At 39.5% G+C, this 14,408-nt stretch overlaps 1 protein-coding gene and 1 pseudogene across 3 annotated transcripts in view; one reads left to right on the top strand and one right to left on the bottom strand.

Moving 5' to 3' along the window:
* The window catches only part of LOC105514534, a 1,393-nt pseudogene extending 348 nt beyond the window's left edge, over positions 1 to 1,045 (bottom strand). Inside the window, exon 1 of the transcript XR_001002195.1 lies at positions 43 to 1,045. The product of XR_001002195.1 is annotated as a heterogeneous nuclear ribonucleoprotein A1-like (transcript). The remainder of the gene's footprint in view (positions 1 to 42) is intronic.
* The window catches only part of SLC25A12 (solute carrier family 25 (aspartate/glutamate carrier), member 12), a 125,419-nt gene that overhangs the window by 80,076 nt on the left and 30,935 nt on the right, over positions 1 to 14,408 (top strand). For both annotated transcript variants that reach the window (XM_011945947.1, XM_011945948.1), the window contains one exon: positions 5,434 to 5,518. In XM_011945947.1, the coding sequence (XP_011801337.1) occupies positions 5,434 to 5,518 (85 nt within the window). The remainder of the gene's footprint in view (positions 1 to 5,433; positions 5,519 to 14,408) is intronic.

Raw genomic sequence — 14,408 nt, 5'->3', positions numbered from 1 at the left:
CTTCCCTGTCACTTCTCTGGCTCTCCTCTCCTGCTAAGCTTTGTTTCCTAATTAAAATCTTCTGCCACTGCCATAGCTACTGCTGCTGCTGGAACCGCCATAGCCACCTTGGTTTCGTGGTTTTGCAAAGTATGGCCTCCACTGCCATAGGGGCCAGAGCTTCTGCCTCCAAACTTTCCTTCCTTCACAGGTCCAAAATTTGAAGACTGATTGTTGTAATTGCCAAAATCATTGTAGCTTCCACCACCTCCAAAATTGCTTCCATCATTACCAAATCCATTATAGTCATCCCCACTGCCACCATATCCACTACCACCACGGCTGCCACCATAGCCACCATGACCACTGAAGTTTCCTGCATGACTGAAGTTATTCCCACCGAAACCACCTCCACGACCACCATCAAAGTTTCCAGAACCACTTCGACCTCTTTGGCTGGATGAAGCACTAGCCATCTCTTGCTTTGACAGGGCTTTCCTAACTTCACAGTTGTGGCCATTCACAGTATGGTATTTCTGAATGACAGTCTTATCCACGGAGTCATGGTCGTCAAAGGTTACAAAGGTAAAGCCCCTTTTCTTGCCACTGCCTCAGTCGGTCATGATTTCAATCACTTCAATTTTCCCATACTGTTCAAAATAATCTCTTAGATGATGTTCTTCAGTGTCTTCTTTAATGCCACCAACAAATATCTTTTTCAGTTAAGTAGGTACCTGGTCTTTGAGAATCTTCTCTTGAGACAGCCCTCTTTGGTTCCACAACTCTTCCATCCACCTTGTGTGGCCTTGCATTCATAGCTGCATCCACCTCCTCCACAGTGGCATATGTGACAAACCCAAAGCCCCTGGAACGCTTGGTGTTTGGATCTCTCATTACCACACAGTCCGTGAGCGTTCCCCATTGCTCAAAATGGCTCCTCAGGCTCTCATCAGTTGTTTCAAAGCTCAGCCCTTCAATGAAGAGCTTCCTCAGCTGTTCGGGCTCTTTAGGAGACTCTGACTTAGACATGACAGCAGGGAGAAGAGAGACTTTAACGATGCTTCTTTGGCAGCTTCCACAGGCAGAAAAGAGCAAGCTGACGAACGTATCAGTATTACTGAATCTTAAAGGGAGCCATGATGTCTTTAATCCTCAGAAACATTAACCTGGCCAGGTGTGGCGGCTCACACCTGTAATCCCAGCACTTTAGGATGCCAAGGTGGGTGGATCACAAGGTCAGGAGTTCGAGACCGGTGTGGCCAACATAGTGAAACCCCCGTCTCTACTGAAAATACAAAAAATTAGCCTGGTGTGGTGTGTGCATGTAATCCCAGTTACTCTGGAGGCTGAGGCAGGAGGATCACTTGAACCTGGGAGGTGGAGGTTGCAGTGAGCTGAGATTGCGCCATTGCACTCCAACCCGGGCAACAGTGTGGCACTCCAACCCAGACAACAGTGTGAGACTCCGTCACAAGATAAATCAATCAATCAATCAGTCAACCAACCTGTAAACAAAGGAATACGTGAGGTTAAACAGTATTCAAATTTCCATATGCTTTAAAACATTGAGAGAGTATATTGAGAAACACACCTAAGAAACTGCAGTCAATCTACCGTTAACAAAAATTTAGAGAATATCTCTTCAAAATAAGCTATCTAGTGGTATTTATACATATTCTTACATATATCACCTGTGTTTTACATGCTTGAAACATTAAACCTAATTGAAAACTGTCAAGATTGTAGGGCTTATACATTTCTGTGGGCTTGAAAATGATGCAATATAGATTATTTGTTTCTATAAAGTAGTAAAAAGTACAAACTTCTTTTTTTTTTTTTTTTTTTTGAGACAGAGTCTCGCTCTGTGCCCCAAGCTGGAGTGCAGTGGCACGATCTCAGCTCACTGCAAGCTCTGCCTCCCAGGTTCATGCCATTCTCCTGCCTCAGCCTCCTGAGTAGCTGGGACTATAGGCGCCCGCCATCGCGCCCGGCTAATTTTTTGTAGTTTTAGTAGAGATGGGATTTCACCGTTGTCTCGATCTCCTGACCTTGTGATCCGCCTGCCTCGGCCTCCCAAAGGGCTGGGATTACAGGCGTGAGCCACTGCGCCCGGCCAAAAGTACAAACTTCTAAATGGAGTAATCACTAACAAGAGAGTTCACACTGAAGGTAGTAATACTAGGAAGAAAAGAGGGCTCAACACTGCCTTCAGGAGAGGAAGGGTCCAGATTGGTATATTAACTAAAGGCTTCTTCCAGCCTGCCATAAAACACGGCTAGATTTTCCTCCTTGCCTTGTGTAACCTCCCTTACTTTATCATAATTTACTGCCTTAGTTATTCCCTTTTTCATTCCTCCAAGGAGAGCCTTAAGAAATTTGGCCTGGTTGTTCATTCCCATGGGGGTGTTATAGTCCCAGTTAGGATCAGTAGCGGGGACTGTGTCTATGTTTGGGCGATAACCCTGAGGGTTTTGGGCAAGTAAATTGTCTGCTTCTTGGCAAGTGGCCTCAAAGATTCATTCCTTTTCCAAGGGGGTGCAACAAGTTGCTAGAATGAATTGAACATCTCTCTATGAGAGATGAAAGGCTAAGGTCAAAGCTTGGAATCTATCTGCAAGTTTTCTGGGGTTCTCTGAATAGCTTCCTAGCTTTTTCTTTACATTGTTGTATGTCATTTATGGAGAAGGGGACTGACACTCGGACCAGTCCCTCGGCTCCTGCTACTTCCCTGAGGGATAGCAGGGCTATAGAGGTAGTTGAATAGGGTGTTCCCCTCTGAATGTGAGGGGGACTTAGCAGGGCCCTTGGCTTTAGCTCTTGGATTTGAGCCTCAGAAACACTTGGCAAGGGGTTATATGGGAGTGGTTGCCATTGCCCCAAGAGACAGGTGGCCCTTGCATAAAGGAGGTCATCCGCAATATCCAGTTCTGCCTTAGAACCTTCCTTCTGGGGGTAGGTTCTGGGAGTTTTGCAGATGGTTGGGTTTTGACATAGGGCCATAAAGGCCTGCACGTGTAGGATTTCTGACCATTTACACTGCCTTTTGCAAAATAGGTCTAATTGCAGGATGGTGTTGTAATTAAGACTTCCCATTATTCCTGGCTGTCCAGCTAATTTTGGGGCCATACAGTATTACAGTAAAAAAAAAAAAAAATCAGGTTTTTTCTCCTTAGATTGTCAGGGTCAAATTGATTCCATTGGTTGAGAATGCAGCCAAGTGGGGAATCAGATGGAATGGATGGAGAGTTGCCCATAGTGGTCTGGAAGAAAGAAGAGAACCTAGCTTATTTGGTGACTCAAATTTTACCGGGGCATCCCCCTGCAAAATCTCTGGGCCTTGATTGGGGTCCTCAGGGGTGTCCCCCTTTAGGGCGCCATCTTAGTCTGACCTTAGGTGGGTGCTGGTACCACTTTGGGAAGGTTCTCTCCACCACTGATGACCCACTGTGAGCTTTCCTTTTGTCCCCGCATGAAGGCCTTGACTTCTAGCATCCTTATAATTTGATAAGGCCATTGTTTCCTGTTCCACTGGAGTGATAGCCATGAACTTTAATAATAGGAACTAAAGGTTGGATGGATTTCTTTTGTTGTGTGGATTACAGGTAGTCTCGGGGGGAAAGGTAGATTTGGAGCATGAAAAATGAAATAATAGGGTTGGCTATTCCACTCAGGCCCTCAACAAGAGAGGAAATGTTTAAAAATCCACCATCATGACAGTGGACCCCATATAAGGGCAGGTCATTCTATAAAAATAATATGGTAATGACAAAAGAAACTAGATGTAGAATGTATTCTAAAGATTGTGGGCCCCAAAAGTCCTCAGCAAGTTGAAGGGGAAGTCAGAATGCCTAAGAGATATCTTTTGCCATTACAAGCTAACTCTTTAGGAGAATTTGGCATAAGGAAAGAGGGCTTAAGTTGACTGAAACATGTGTGAGTTTGTTCTAGAAGAGCTGCCACTGTCAATTTCGTCATATGTAGGGATTAGGGACTGTAACCAAGAAAGACAGAAAAGAGTACTTACCCATTCTGGGCAGGGCAGCTATCTCCATTCACTTCTTGGCCTTCAGGTAACACCAGAGAGTGGCCCTGGCTAGTTGCCCTCAATTACCAAGGATCTACTAGGAAACAGCCTCTGAAAGACTGAAAAAAAGAAAAGGACTCAGGTCCCTCACCCAAACCAGGCAGTGGTGGTCAGGTGCTTCCATGTGGATACCTTTCAGTCTCCCGGGAGAGTGGCCCTGGCCAGACACCTGCTGTTGCCTTCATGCTTAGATGCTGTCTTGGAGAATCCTGTGTTGGAAAAGAGAAAGAGAGCGGAAAAGGTTCCCCTCTGTGGTGTGGAGGGAGCCCTGCATGGAGATAGCTCCAGCCTGTGTCCGAAAAGAAAAAGGGAAAAGGAAAAGAGAAATAAATCCCCAAATTTGGGCTTACCTCCTGGCTGACTTGCCAAGGTATGTTACCAGTGGAGGGTCTTGACTATAAGTTGTCCAGTTTCTTGGCATGTTGAACAAAGAATTGAATAAAACACACAAAGCAATAGAAGACAAAAGCATAGATTTATTGAAGCAAAAGTATACTCCACATATCAGGAGCAGGCTTGAGCAAGCAGCTCAAGAGCCCTAGTTGCAAATCATCTGGGGTTTAAGTACCCGTTAGAAGTTTCCTATTGGTTACACCCTATATAAATGAAGACTTGACCCACAACCATTCGGAGGCTGAAGTGAAGGCTCAGCCCATGATCAATTGGAGGCTGAAGTGAAGGCTTAGCCTGCAACCAATCAGAGGCTGAAGTTATCCTACACAAATGAAGAGTTGGCCCATGAGGCTGAAGTGAAGGCTCCCTGTCTCCAGACCCTATTCTCCTGCCCTAAAAATGGGTCAAAACTCAAAGGCTTGGAAAGAACATATCGTTGAAAAAAAAAAAAAAGAAGTCTCCCTCCTACCCTTGTTCCTTTCCTTGGAGGCAACCAGTATTTATCAGATTTATATGTATCCTTTCCAGATACTTTGTACCTGTGCTTTAAATAGATGTCCTTAGGGGACACATTTAGTGGGTACGGACAGTCAACCTCTATATTTTGCTTCTGGCAATAATTATTTGATTTTAATATCTATCACTGGAGTCTTACTAAATTCATGCACTCCACATTATTTCTCTGGAGTCTTTTGGTTTTTGTTGATGGAAACAGAGTTAAAAGGTTTTTTGGTCACTAAAATGATTTGTGTAAATAGGGAAGTAATGATTTTAAACTATAGTTCGGGGTTTTTTTTTTTTTTTTTTGGAGAAAAGATGATTTTGGCATGAGGAGTTTGTCAGTGTCTAACAATTCTTCCCTATATTTTTCCTGAAGGCGCTTTTTTTTTTTTTTTTTTTTTTTTTTGGAGAAAAGATGATTTTGGCATGAGGAGTTTGTCAGTGTCTAACAATTCTTCCCTATATTTTTCCTGAAGGCGCTTGACTTTGGCAGATATTGAGAGAATAGCCCCATTGGCTGAGGGGGCCTTACCTTACAACCTGGCAGAACTTCAGAGACAGGTATGAGTAGTCTCATAAATATGATCACCTTAAAAAATGCTGAACTAGTAGCCTGAGTAGGAGCTGACAGCTTCTGAATGCTGTAAAAATTAAAAATTACTTTCCAGAGAAAGACTTTACTTAGCTTAAAGATTACCTTTATAGAACTACTGTTACCCCCACTTTTATAGAATATATATGTGTATATATTTTTTAGATGGAGTCTGGCTCTGTTGCCCAGGCTGGAGTGCAATGGTGTGATCTCGGCTCACTGCAACCTCTGCCTTCTGGGTTTAAGAGATTCTCCTGCCTCAGCCTCCCGAGTAACTGGGATTACAGGCATGCGCTACCACAACTGGCTAATTTTTGTATTTTTAGTAGAGACAAGGTTTTGCCATGTTGGGCAGGCTGGTCTCAAATTCGTGACCTCAGGTATCCATCCACCTCGGCCTCCCAAAGTGCTGGGATTACAGGCATTAGTCACCACGCCCAGCCTATAGAATATTTTTATGAGATAACTAGATTTATGTTTGTGTTTTGTTTTTTGTTTTGTTCATATAAGGAAAATAAGAGTTCAAACATACATCGGTTTGACCCCCTTCCCCTTAGAATTAGCATTCTTTTCATTTGCCTCATCACATTTGAAGATTATTGTTAGGTTTACTTTGTATCATTAAACTGGCATTTATAGGGTTTCTAAAATAGAATTCCCTCAAATGAAATAAATGATTCACTGGGATTATACCTTACAGATTACAACCTGGGAAAAAAAAAAAGTAGTGAAACCAGAAAGAAAATCTTGACTGTTATTACATTTTTGATAAATATTAGTTTTGTTTTTTATAAATGTTAAGAATGATTAAAACAGCAGCTTCTGAGTCCTATAAAATTAATACAGTCCCATTTCTGATTACAAGTACTATCTTGGTAAGAAAGAGAAATTCCATGAAATTACCTTGAAGAGTGGAATGGAACAGTTTTTAACAAATCTTGTTTTAAGTTGAAACCTCTACTTCCATAGCACTTACGAAGTTTCAGTGGTAGCAGATGATCACATTGCTTTTGTGTGTGGGTAAGGGTTAGGAGGGCCAGTCATTGTCCTCCTGGTACTTCCCTGCTCTAATAGACATGGAACCTGTGTTCCTCATAATTCTCTAGGAGAGTGTGATGCCATACTAGGGTAGGCAACGTGGGGAGGGCATGGATAAAGAAGACAAGATACAGAGAGAAAGACAGAGAGAGAGAGCGCGCCCTACTAAATGTGCATGCTGTAGAAAGAGGCTATGTCTGCTCTTTCTTCATTGCTGCCACATTGGTGAGTAGCCAGGGTTGGTTTGCTGTTATTGTTCACCTTCACCAAATGTGTTAATGAAGCATCAAGATATGTTTAAGTGTAGTTCACTTTGGGAAGACTTGGTAGGAAACCTTTCTTCTACTTGAGCTCCATCGAATGATGATTCTGCCTGTGAAACTAATTAGAATTTCCAGTTCTACTTTACATAAGGAACAAAAACATTTTGTAGTCAGGTTGAAGCAAATTGAAAATGGAAAAGAAACCATTATATCTACGTTTTATGTTAATACTTTGTTTACTTGATGTGTAATAAAGCTTCTACAGATTAAAATGTATTGTAACTCATTGCAATTTAGCTTCTTTAGTATCAGAAAAACTCTTTTACCTGCTGCCATCCAAGTTTATTTCCAGGCCGGGCCCAGTGGCTTATGCCTGTAATGCCAGCAATTTGGGAGGCTGAGGCGGTCAGATTGCTTGAGCCCAGAAGTTCCAGACCAGCCTGGGCAACATGGCACAACCCCATCTCTACCAAAAAAAAAAAAAAAAAAGCAAAAAATTAGCCAGGTGTGATGGCGTGTGCCTGTAGTCCTAGCTACTTCAGAGAGTGAGGGGGAGAATCACCTGAGCCCAGGAAGTTGAGGTTGCAGTAAGCCATGATTGTGCTACTGCACTCCAGCCTGGTCAACAGAGTGAGACCCTGTCTTAAAAAAAAAAAAAAGAAAAAAGTTTATTTCCATTATGAGGTCTCAGATCCTTTAAAAATAGATGGATTTATTTCAATTCAGTGATTTTTTTTTTTTTGAGACGGAGTCTTGCTCTGTCGCCCGGGCTGGAGTGCAGTGGCCGGATCTCAGCTCACTGCAAGCTCCGCCTCCCGGGTTTACGCCATTCTCCTGCCTCAGCCTCCCGAGTAGCTGGGACTACAGGCGCCCGCCACCTCGCCCGGCTAGTTTTTTGTATTTTTTTAGTAGAGACGAGGTTTCACCGTGTTAGCCAGGATGGTCTCGATCTCCTGACCTCGTGATCTGCCCGTCTCGGCCTCCCAAAGTCAATTCAGTGATTTTTTAAAAATAACATTTTATAAAATTACAACATTTAATAAAAGGAAAGAAGGTGAATAATTTTTAATAAAATTAAAAAAGACATTGAAATATTTAAAGAGCTCTTACTGAATTTAATTTTATTTTTTGTAGTATATACATTTGTGAAACTTTGCTCTTGAATTTTGAAAAATTGCATTTCAAAAGAAGATATTTTGCAGTGTTACATGTGTCTATTGATATAACTCTCCCTGAAGGTGTCCTTAATATTTGTAATTGGGAAATATTTCATTTAGCTTATTAAAAACATTGTAAACTGAATTTGAAAGTCTCAACTCATTTCCTCCTCCTCAGTTTTTCTGCCTACCTGTCTTGCCCCTAGCAATTTTCCTAGAGGCCATATCTGAAGCTTGTTTTGCAATCTTTGGCACCCTGAGTCTGTGTCCTTCACTTTTCTTCATCCTTAGGAAAGTGATGTAATTTTGCTACTGCTGTGAATTCTTTTTAAGACAGATTCAAGATGATTTGCCTGTCTTCAGTGGCGGTGCTGATGCTTTTATGCTGGGGTGGGTGGCCTCAAGGGTCTTGTCAGATATTTAGGAAGTGGGCAGTGATGAAAACCACCATTTTCTTCTTCCCTGGGTCTCTGATTGGTATCCAGAGTGATGGGGAGTGCTTTCTCTGCCTTTCCTTAACCGGTGAGATGGTACAGGGATCTAGAATTTCTAGAGAGCTGGTAGAGGTCTTAGGTATTCTTACATTGTCCCCAAAGGAAGAACCTCAGAGTCTCAGGACACTTTTTCTTTTTTTTTTTTTTGGTGGAGACAGTGTCTCACTCTGTCACCCAGGCTGGAGTGCAGTGGCACAATCACTGTTCACTGCAGCCCTGACCTCCCTGGCTCAGGTGATCCTCCCACCTCAGCCTCCTGAATAGCTGGGACTATAGGCATACACCACCATGCTCAGCTAATTTTTTTTCAGTAGAGACAGGGTTTAGCCATGTTTCCCAGACTGGTCTCAAACTCCTAAGCTTACATTAATCCACTGGCCTTGGCCTCCCAAAGTGCTGGGATTACAGTGTGCATGAGCCACTGCGCTCAGCTAAAATGTTTAATGTTTCCTCTCACATAGAAGATAGTCTTTCTACTGAGGCTTAGGTACAGAGAAATAAAAATTAAGATCTTAAGTATGTATTTTCCTGTACATTATTATAGGAACAAAATCTGAGAAAATAGAACTCAACCGAAATAATAAATAATTATTAAAGTTTTATAGAAACAGATTTGTGAAGGTTAAGGATTCAGATTAATGTCCACTAATGGCTATTGTGAAATCTGACCTTTACTGTCCTTGAGATATGATACAAGTTTATTTGGGCCTCAGTTTTCCCTTTAGTAAAGTGAGTATCTTCATGTATTTCTGAGAAGCCTTCAAGCTCCTGCATTCTGTAAAATGGTATGTATCAATGGATTTTATTTTCAGAATTCTGAATTTATCCTCCTTTTTCCTTTGGAACATTTAAAATTTTGTAAGGAATTCAGGCTGGACTCAAGTAGAATAATATGAAAATATGCTTAAGTTCTTATAGCAACCAAAGTAATGGAATAAACTTTCTTCAATTTTCAGCCTTGAAAAAACATTCTCAGTTAACATATTTCAGGTTTATGAGGCATTCTAAGGCAGCCATATAGACTACAATCCTAGTGACTCAGTTTTTAACCTTCTTTAGTTCACAGAATTACAGTAATGCTAACCATAGCTATTCCCATGTTACTTCCAGAAGATATCTTGATTTGATTCTCTTGTGATTTTTCCTATATTGCCAAATTAGTAGTACATAATTACTTACATTTATTATGCAGAGTATTCTCTTATATGAATCTATTAGAAACCTAAATATAAAATAGGAAGAAGGATATATGTTTTGTTATCTCACCTTATGAAAGGTGTTATGAAAACACTTGTTTATGATGGAGAATCTGTGAGTCCAGAAATAGAAGTTATGAGGGAGACAGTAGTTAAGAGGTTGGCCACTGATTATGTAACATCCTCTCATTCTGTTTCCTCGTTTATTAAATAGGGACAGTACGCCAGGCACAGTGGCTTGTGCCTATAATCCCAGCACTTTGGGAGGCCAAAGTGGGCAGATTGTTTTGAGCCCAGTAGTTTGAGACCAGCCTGGGCAATATGATGAAACTCTGTCTCTACAAAAACATACAAAAAATTAGCCAGGCATGGTAGAATAAGCCAGGTACATGGTAGCACCTATAGTCTCAGCTATTTGTGGGAGGATTGCTTGAGCGCAGGAGTTTGAGGCTGCAGACAGCTGTGATCATACTACTGCACTCCAGCCTGAGTGACAGAGCAAGACCCTGTCTCAAATAAATAAATAAGTAAATAAATAAGGATAGCAGTATTCATCTTTATAGGATTATTATGAGAATTACATGAGTAATAATACACTTACATTAAGCCTAACACCTGGTGGGCATGCAACAAATGTTAACTGCTACTATTGTGCTTATTACTGTTATCAAATATGAGAAGCCTATATAAGCAAACTCCAAGATCGGCTGAAACATATATGTGACACAATCGCTTAATTTACTCTCATCTACTTCCATTAGGTAAAAGGGGATGAGAAGTGAGGAAAAAGTATTAATGTATCTTTGTATTTTTTTAAGTGCCTGAAATGTTTTATATTTTAATTTTTTGATACTGGTTGAAATTCTACCAGGCCTATTTTTAAAAATTTTTAGTTAATGATGGATATTCAACAAGGAAAAAAAATTCACTACCCCATACCATACACAAACGTCTTTTCCTGTTCCTAAATGTGAAAGATTAAAGAGGATAACACGAGAGATTCTATTTATGATCTGGAGATAAGCAGAGATTTTGTAAACAGTACAGAACACCAGTCATGAAGAAAAAGATTAATAAGTTAAACTTCATTAGATTTAAGAACTTTTATCAAAATATACCACTAAGAGTGTGAAAAGACAAGTTATACAATAGGCAGAGATATTTGCAATACATTTAAATAATAGAGGATCTGTATCCAGAATATATAGTATAATAAACTTCTGCAAATTTATAAGCAAAAGGCAGGCAATGCAATAGAAAAATTGGCAAAATACCTGAAGAGAAACCTCACAAAAGAGGATATCCAAATGGTACGGAAAAATAATAGAAAAGTTTAATACCATTAGTACAAGAAAACACACACTAAAACTACAATGGGATGCTATTTTATACTATCCAGATTAATCAAAATTATACTCTGACAATGGCAAGTGTTGTTCAAGAGGTGAAGGAATGGAAATTGTTAGCATCACAACTTTGGAAACTATTTGTCAGTACCACTGCAGTTGAAGAAACACATATCCCGTGACCTGTCGGTTCCTCTCCTAGGAGTAGTCCCTAACAAAAATGTTTACACAAGTGTGTTAAGAGATACTTACAAGAAAGTTTAGGCCGGACATGGTGGCTCACACCTGTAATCCCAGCACTTTGGGAAGCTGAGGTGGATGGATCACTTGAGGTCAGGAGTTTGAGACCAGCCTGGCTAACATGATGAATCCCCGTCTCTACAAAAAATACAAAAAATTTAGCCAGGCATGGTGGTGTGCACCTATAGTCCCAGCTTCTCGGGAGGCTGAGGCATGAGAATTGGTTGAACCCAGGAGGTAGAGGTTGCAGTGAGCCAGGAATGTGCCACTGCACTTTAGCGTGGGCAACAGAGAGAGACTATGTCTCAAAAAAAAAAAAAAAAAAGAAGGTTTATAGCAGCATTATTTGCAATTGCAAAAATATTGGAACAATCTAAATACCATCAGTAGAACGGATAAATATGTTGTGCTATTAAGATGACCTACAGTGACAGAAATGGAAATTTTGATTTGAGGGAAGTGAGATAAAAGATAAGGTGGATTGCAGAAAGAAGACGATGTGTATTTTTGAAGCATGTTAATAGTTTGGATAGTAAAACCAGGTTATAGACCAATTTGGGCCCTATGTGAAAATGGGAAAGCCCTCTCTTTTTCTTTACTGTATATTACATAATTACTTTTTCAACTGTATGGGATAAATGATCTGTGATGGACCTGCTTGGGCATATATGTACTTTCTTTAAAAAAGTTTTGTTTCTATGGGAAATTATATTAAAGCTATAGGCCACTCACTAAAAGAACTATGGAATATAAGCTGGATTGTGTTCTGTCAAAACATTATTAGAATTAAGAATTATTATTTTAACTTTTAAGTTTGGGTATACATGTGAAGGTTTGTTACATAGGTAAACATGTGTCATGAGATTTTTTGTACATATTATTTCATCACCCAGGTATTAAGCCCAATACCCAATAGTTATCTTTTCTGCTCCTCTCCTTTCTCCCCCACTCCTCCCTCAAGTAGACTCCAGTGTCTGTTGTTTCCTTCTTTGTGTTCATAATGAGCTCTTATCACTTAGCTCCTACTTGTAAGTGAGAACATAACGGTATTTGGTTTTCTGTTCCTGTGTTAGTTTGCTAAGGATAATGGCCTCCAGTTCCATCCATGTCACTGCAAAAGACAGGATCTCATTCTTTTTTATGGCTGCATATTATAATTATTTTAATCTTTATTTTGTGTATAGCATTCCTTAGACATAGGACTTTGTTTTCTTTGTGTAATTTGCATTTCTGTGGCCCTTCTTTGAATTTTGGATTCATGAGCACATACAGGAAGACATTACAGTCCATTTAGGAATTCCTGTTTTTGGAACATTTTACCTCTTTCACCTGTGATATTTTACCACAAAAGGAAGTCTGTTCTCAAAAAGAAAATTAGGTTTATGTATTAGCTATTATTTATTAGTCATTTAACTCATTTAAATTATTAGATTTGAAGACTTACTGTAGTCTTTAACACAACTTAACTCCCTTTTTACTGAGAGAAAAGTATGTATTGTTTAGCATTCAGGGAAAAAAAAAAATATATATATATATATTTTTCTCTTCATCTCCTTCTCCTGTCATGGCTTTAAGTTTTAATCTTACTTTGTAAGGCCAAGAATATTGAATTCAAATTCCAGACTATTGAAGTCATAGATGTAATTTGCAGACAGAAAAATTTTGTTTTGTTTTCCCTAGCCTTATTTTGCCATTCCAGTCATACATTTTTGTTTTTATAGAATCTAGCCTTTTCTCCCGTTCCAATGCTCGAGATAAAAACTTCAGCTATTTTTCCCTTTTATTCTACCCATTAATAGTGTGTCATTTGAAAGAGGTAGTTCTCCCTATTGAGTTGGCAGTGTGGTTTGACTTGTTAACTGACATAATCTTGCCTTATCTAATGCATCATCACTGCTCACTGCAGCCTCAACCTCCCAGACTTAAGTGATCCTTCCACTTCAGCCTCTTGAGTAGCTGGGACCACAGGCATGTACTACCATGCCTAGCCATTTTTGTATTTTTTGGAGAGATGGAGTTTTACCATATTGCCCAGGCTGGTCTTGAACTCTTGGGCTCAAGTGATCTGCCTGCCTCAGCCTCCCAAAGTGCTGGGATTACTGGTGTGAGCCACCTCACTAGACCTAATTCTCACTTACAAAATGAGATACCTATAACAAAAAAATGAAGAGAACATCTCTTTAAATGAGGTCTCAGCTTATTTCCTATCACACACATATGCTTAGGGAGTAGGTTAAAAATCATTTAAGATTCTCAACTCTTGTTTTGAAAAACACTTAATTAACCTTGTTAAATATCAAACTTTATGATCATAATCATAACCTTAAGGGAAAGAGCGTCTTTTCCTTTGGCACATTTGCTCACGGCAGGCAATCTTCTTAGTGCTGAGTGTTTTCCTTCAGCCTAAATGCTAAAAATTCAGTACACAGTCATTAATAGGGATGACAGCGATAGCATTTCATTTATGAATATTCATGAAGTGAAATCCATAGCATTAATTACATTAATTTACATACCTGAATACAAGCGAGGCATAAGTGATAACTAAGCCTTAAAAAAAAAGTTGCTGACCATATATTGTATATTTTCTTTTAAATGTTATTTAATAAGGGCGAAGGTGACATTTCTGTCAAAAGGCATTTGGGTATTTATAGTTAGAAATGTTTTTAGCAAAGAATTAAAACACAGTATAATCCTTCAGTTTTCATAGGATTTTGTAGGGCTTATAAACGTTCTTTAAAGGAAGAAGGTATAAAGAAAAATACATGTGGTTGAATACAGGAGAAACCTTTTATATGAATAAGGGAATTAGTGGTTACTTGATGCTTATTTAGGATCATAGGCTTTTTATTCTATGAGTTTTAATTCAACATATTTTGAAAGGATACATGATTGAAAATAATTCATAATCTATGAAAATGAGATTTATTTTCATCCAGTTTTGTGATTGACAAACTCTTAAGTGGGGGAAATAACGTTCTATATACATTTTTTTTTTTTTTGAGACGGAGTCTTGCTCTGTCACCCAGGCAGCAAGAGCATGAAGATCAGGAAGAGAGAAATGAAAGTATTCTATTATAATTGTCTTATGTATTAAATGGTACATTTTTTTTTTTTGAGGCGGA

This window comes from Colobus angolensis, unplaced genomic scaffold (genome assembly GCF_000951035.1).
Source record: "Colobus angolensis palliatus isolate OR3802 unplaced genomic scaffold, Cang.pa_1.0 Scaffold247, whole genome shotgun sequence".
NCBI classification, from domain to species: Eukaryota; Metazoa; Chordata; class Mammalia; order Primates; family Cercopithecidae; genus Colobus; species Colobus angolensis.
Note: the sequence above shows the minus strand (reverse complement) of the source record. Positions and strands in the feature narration are given on the sequence as shown.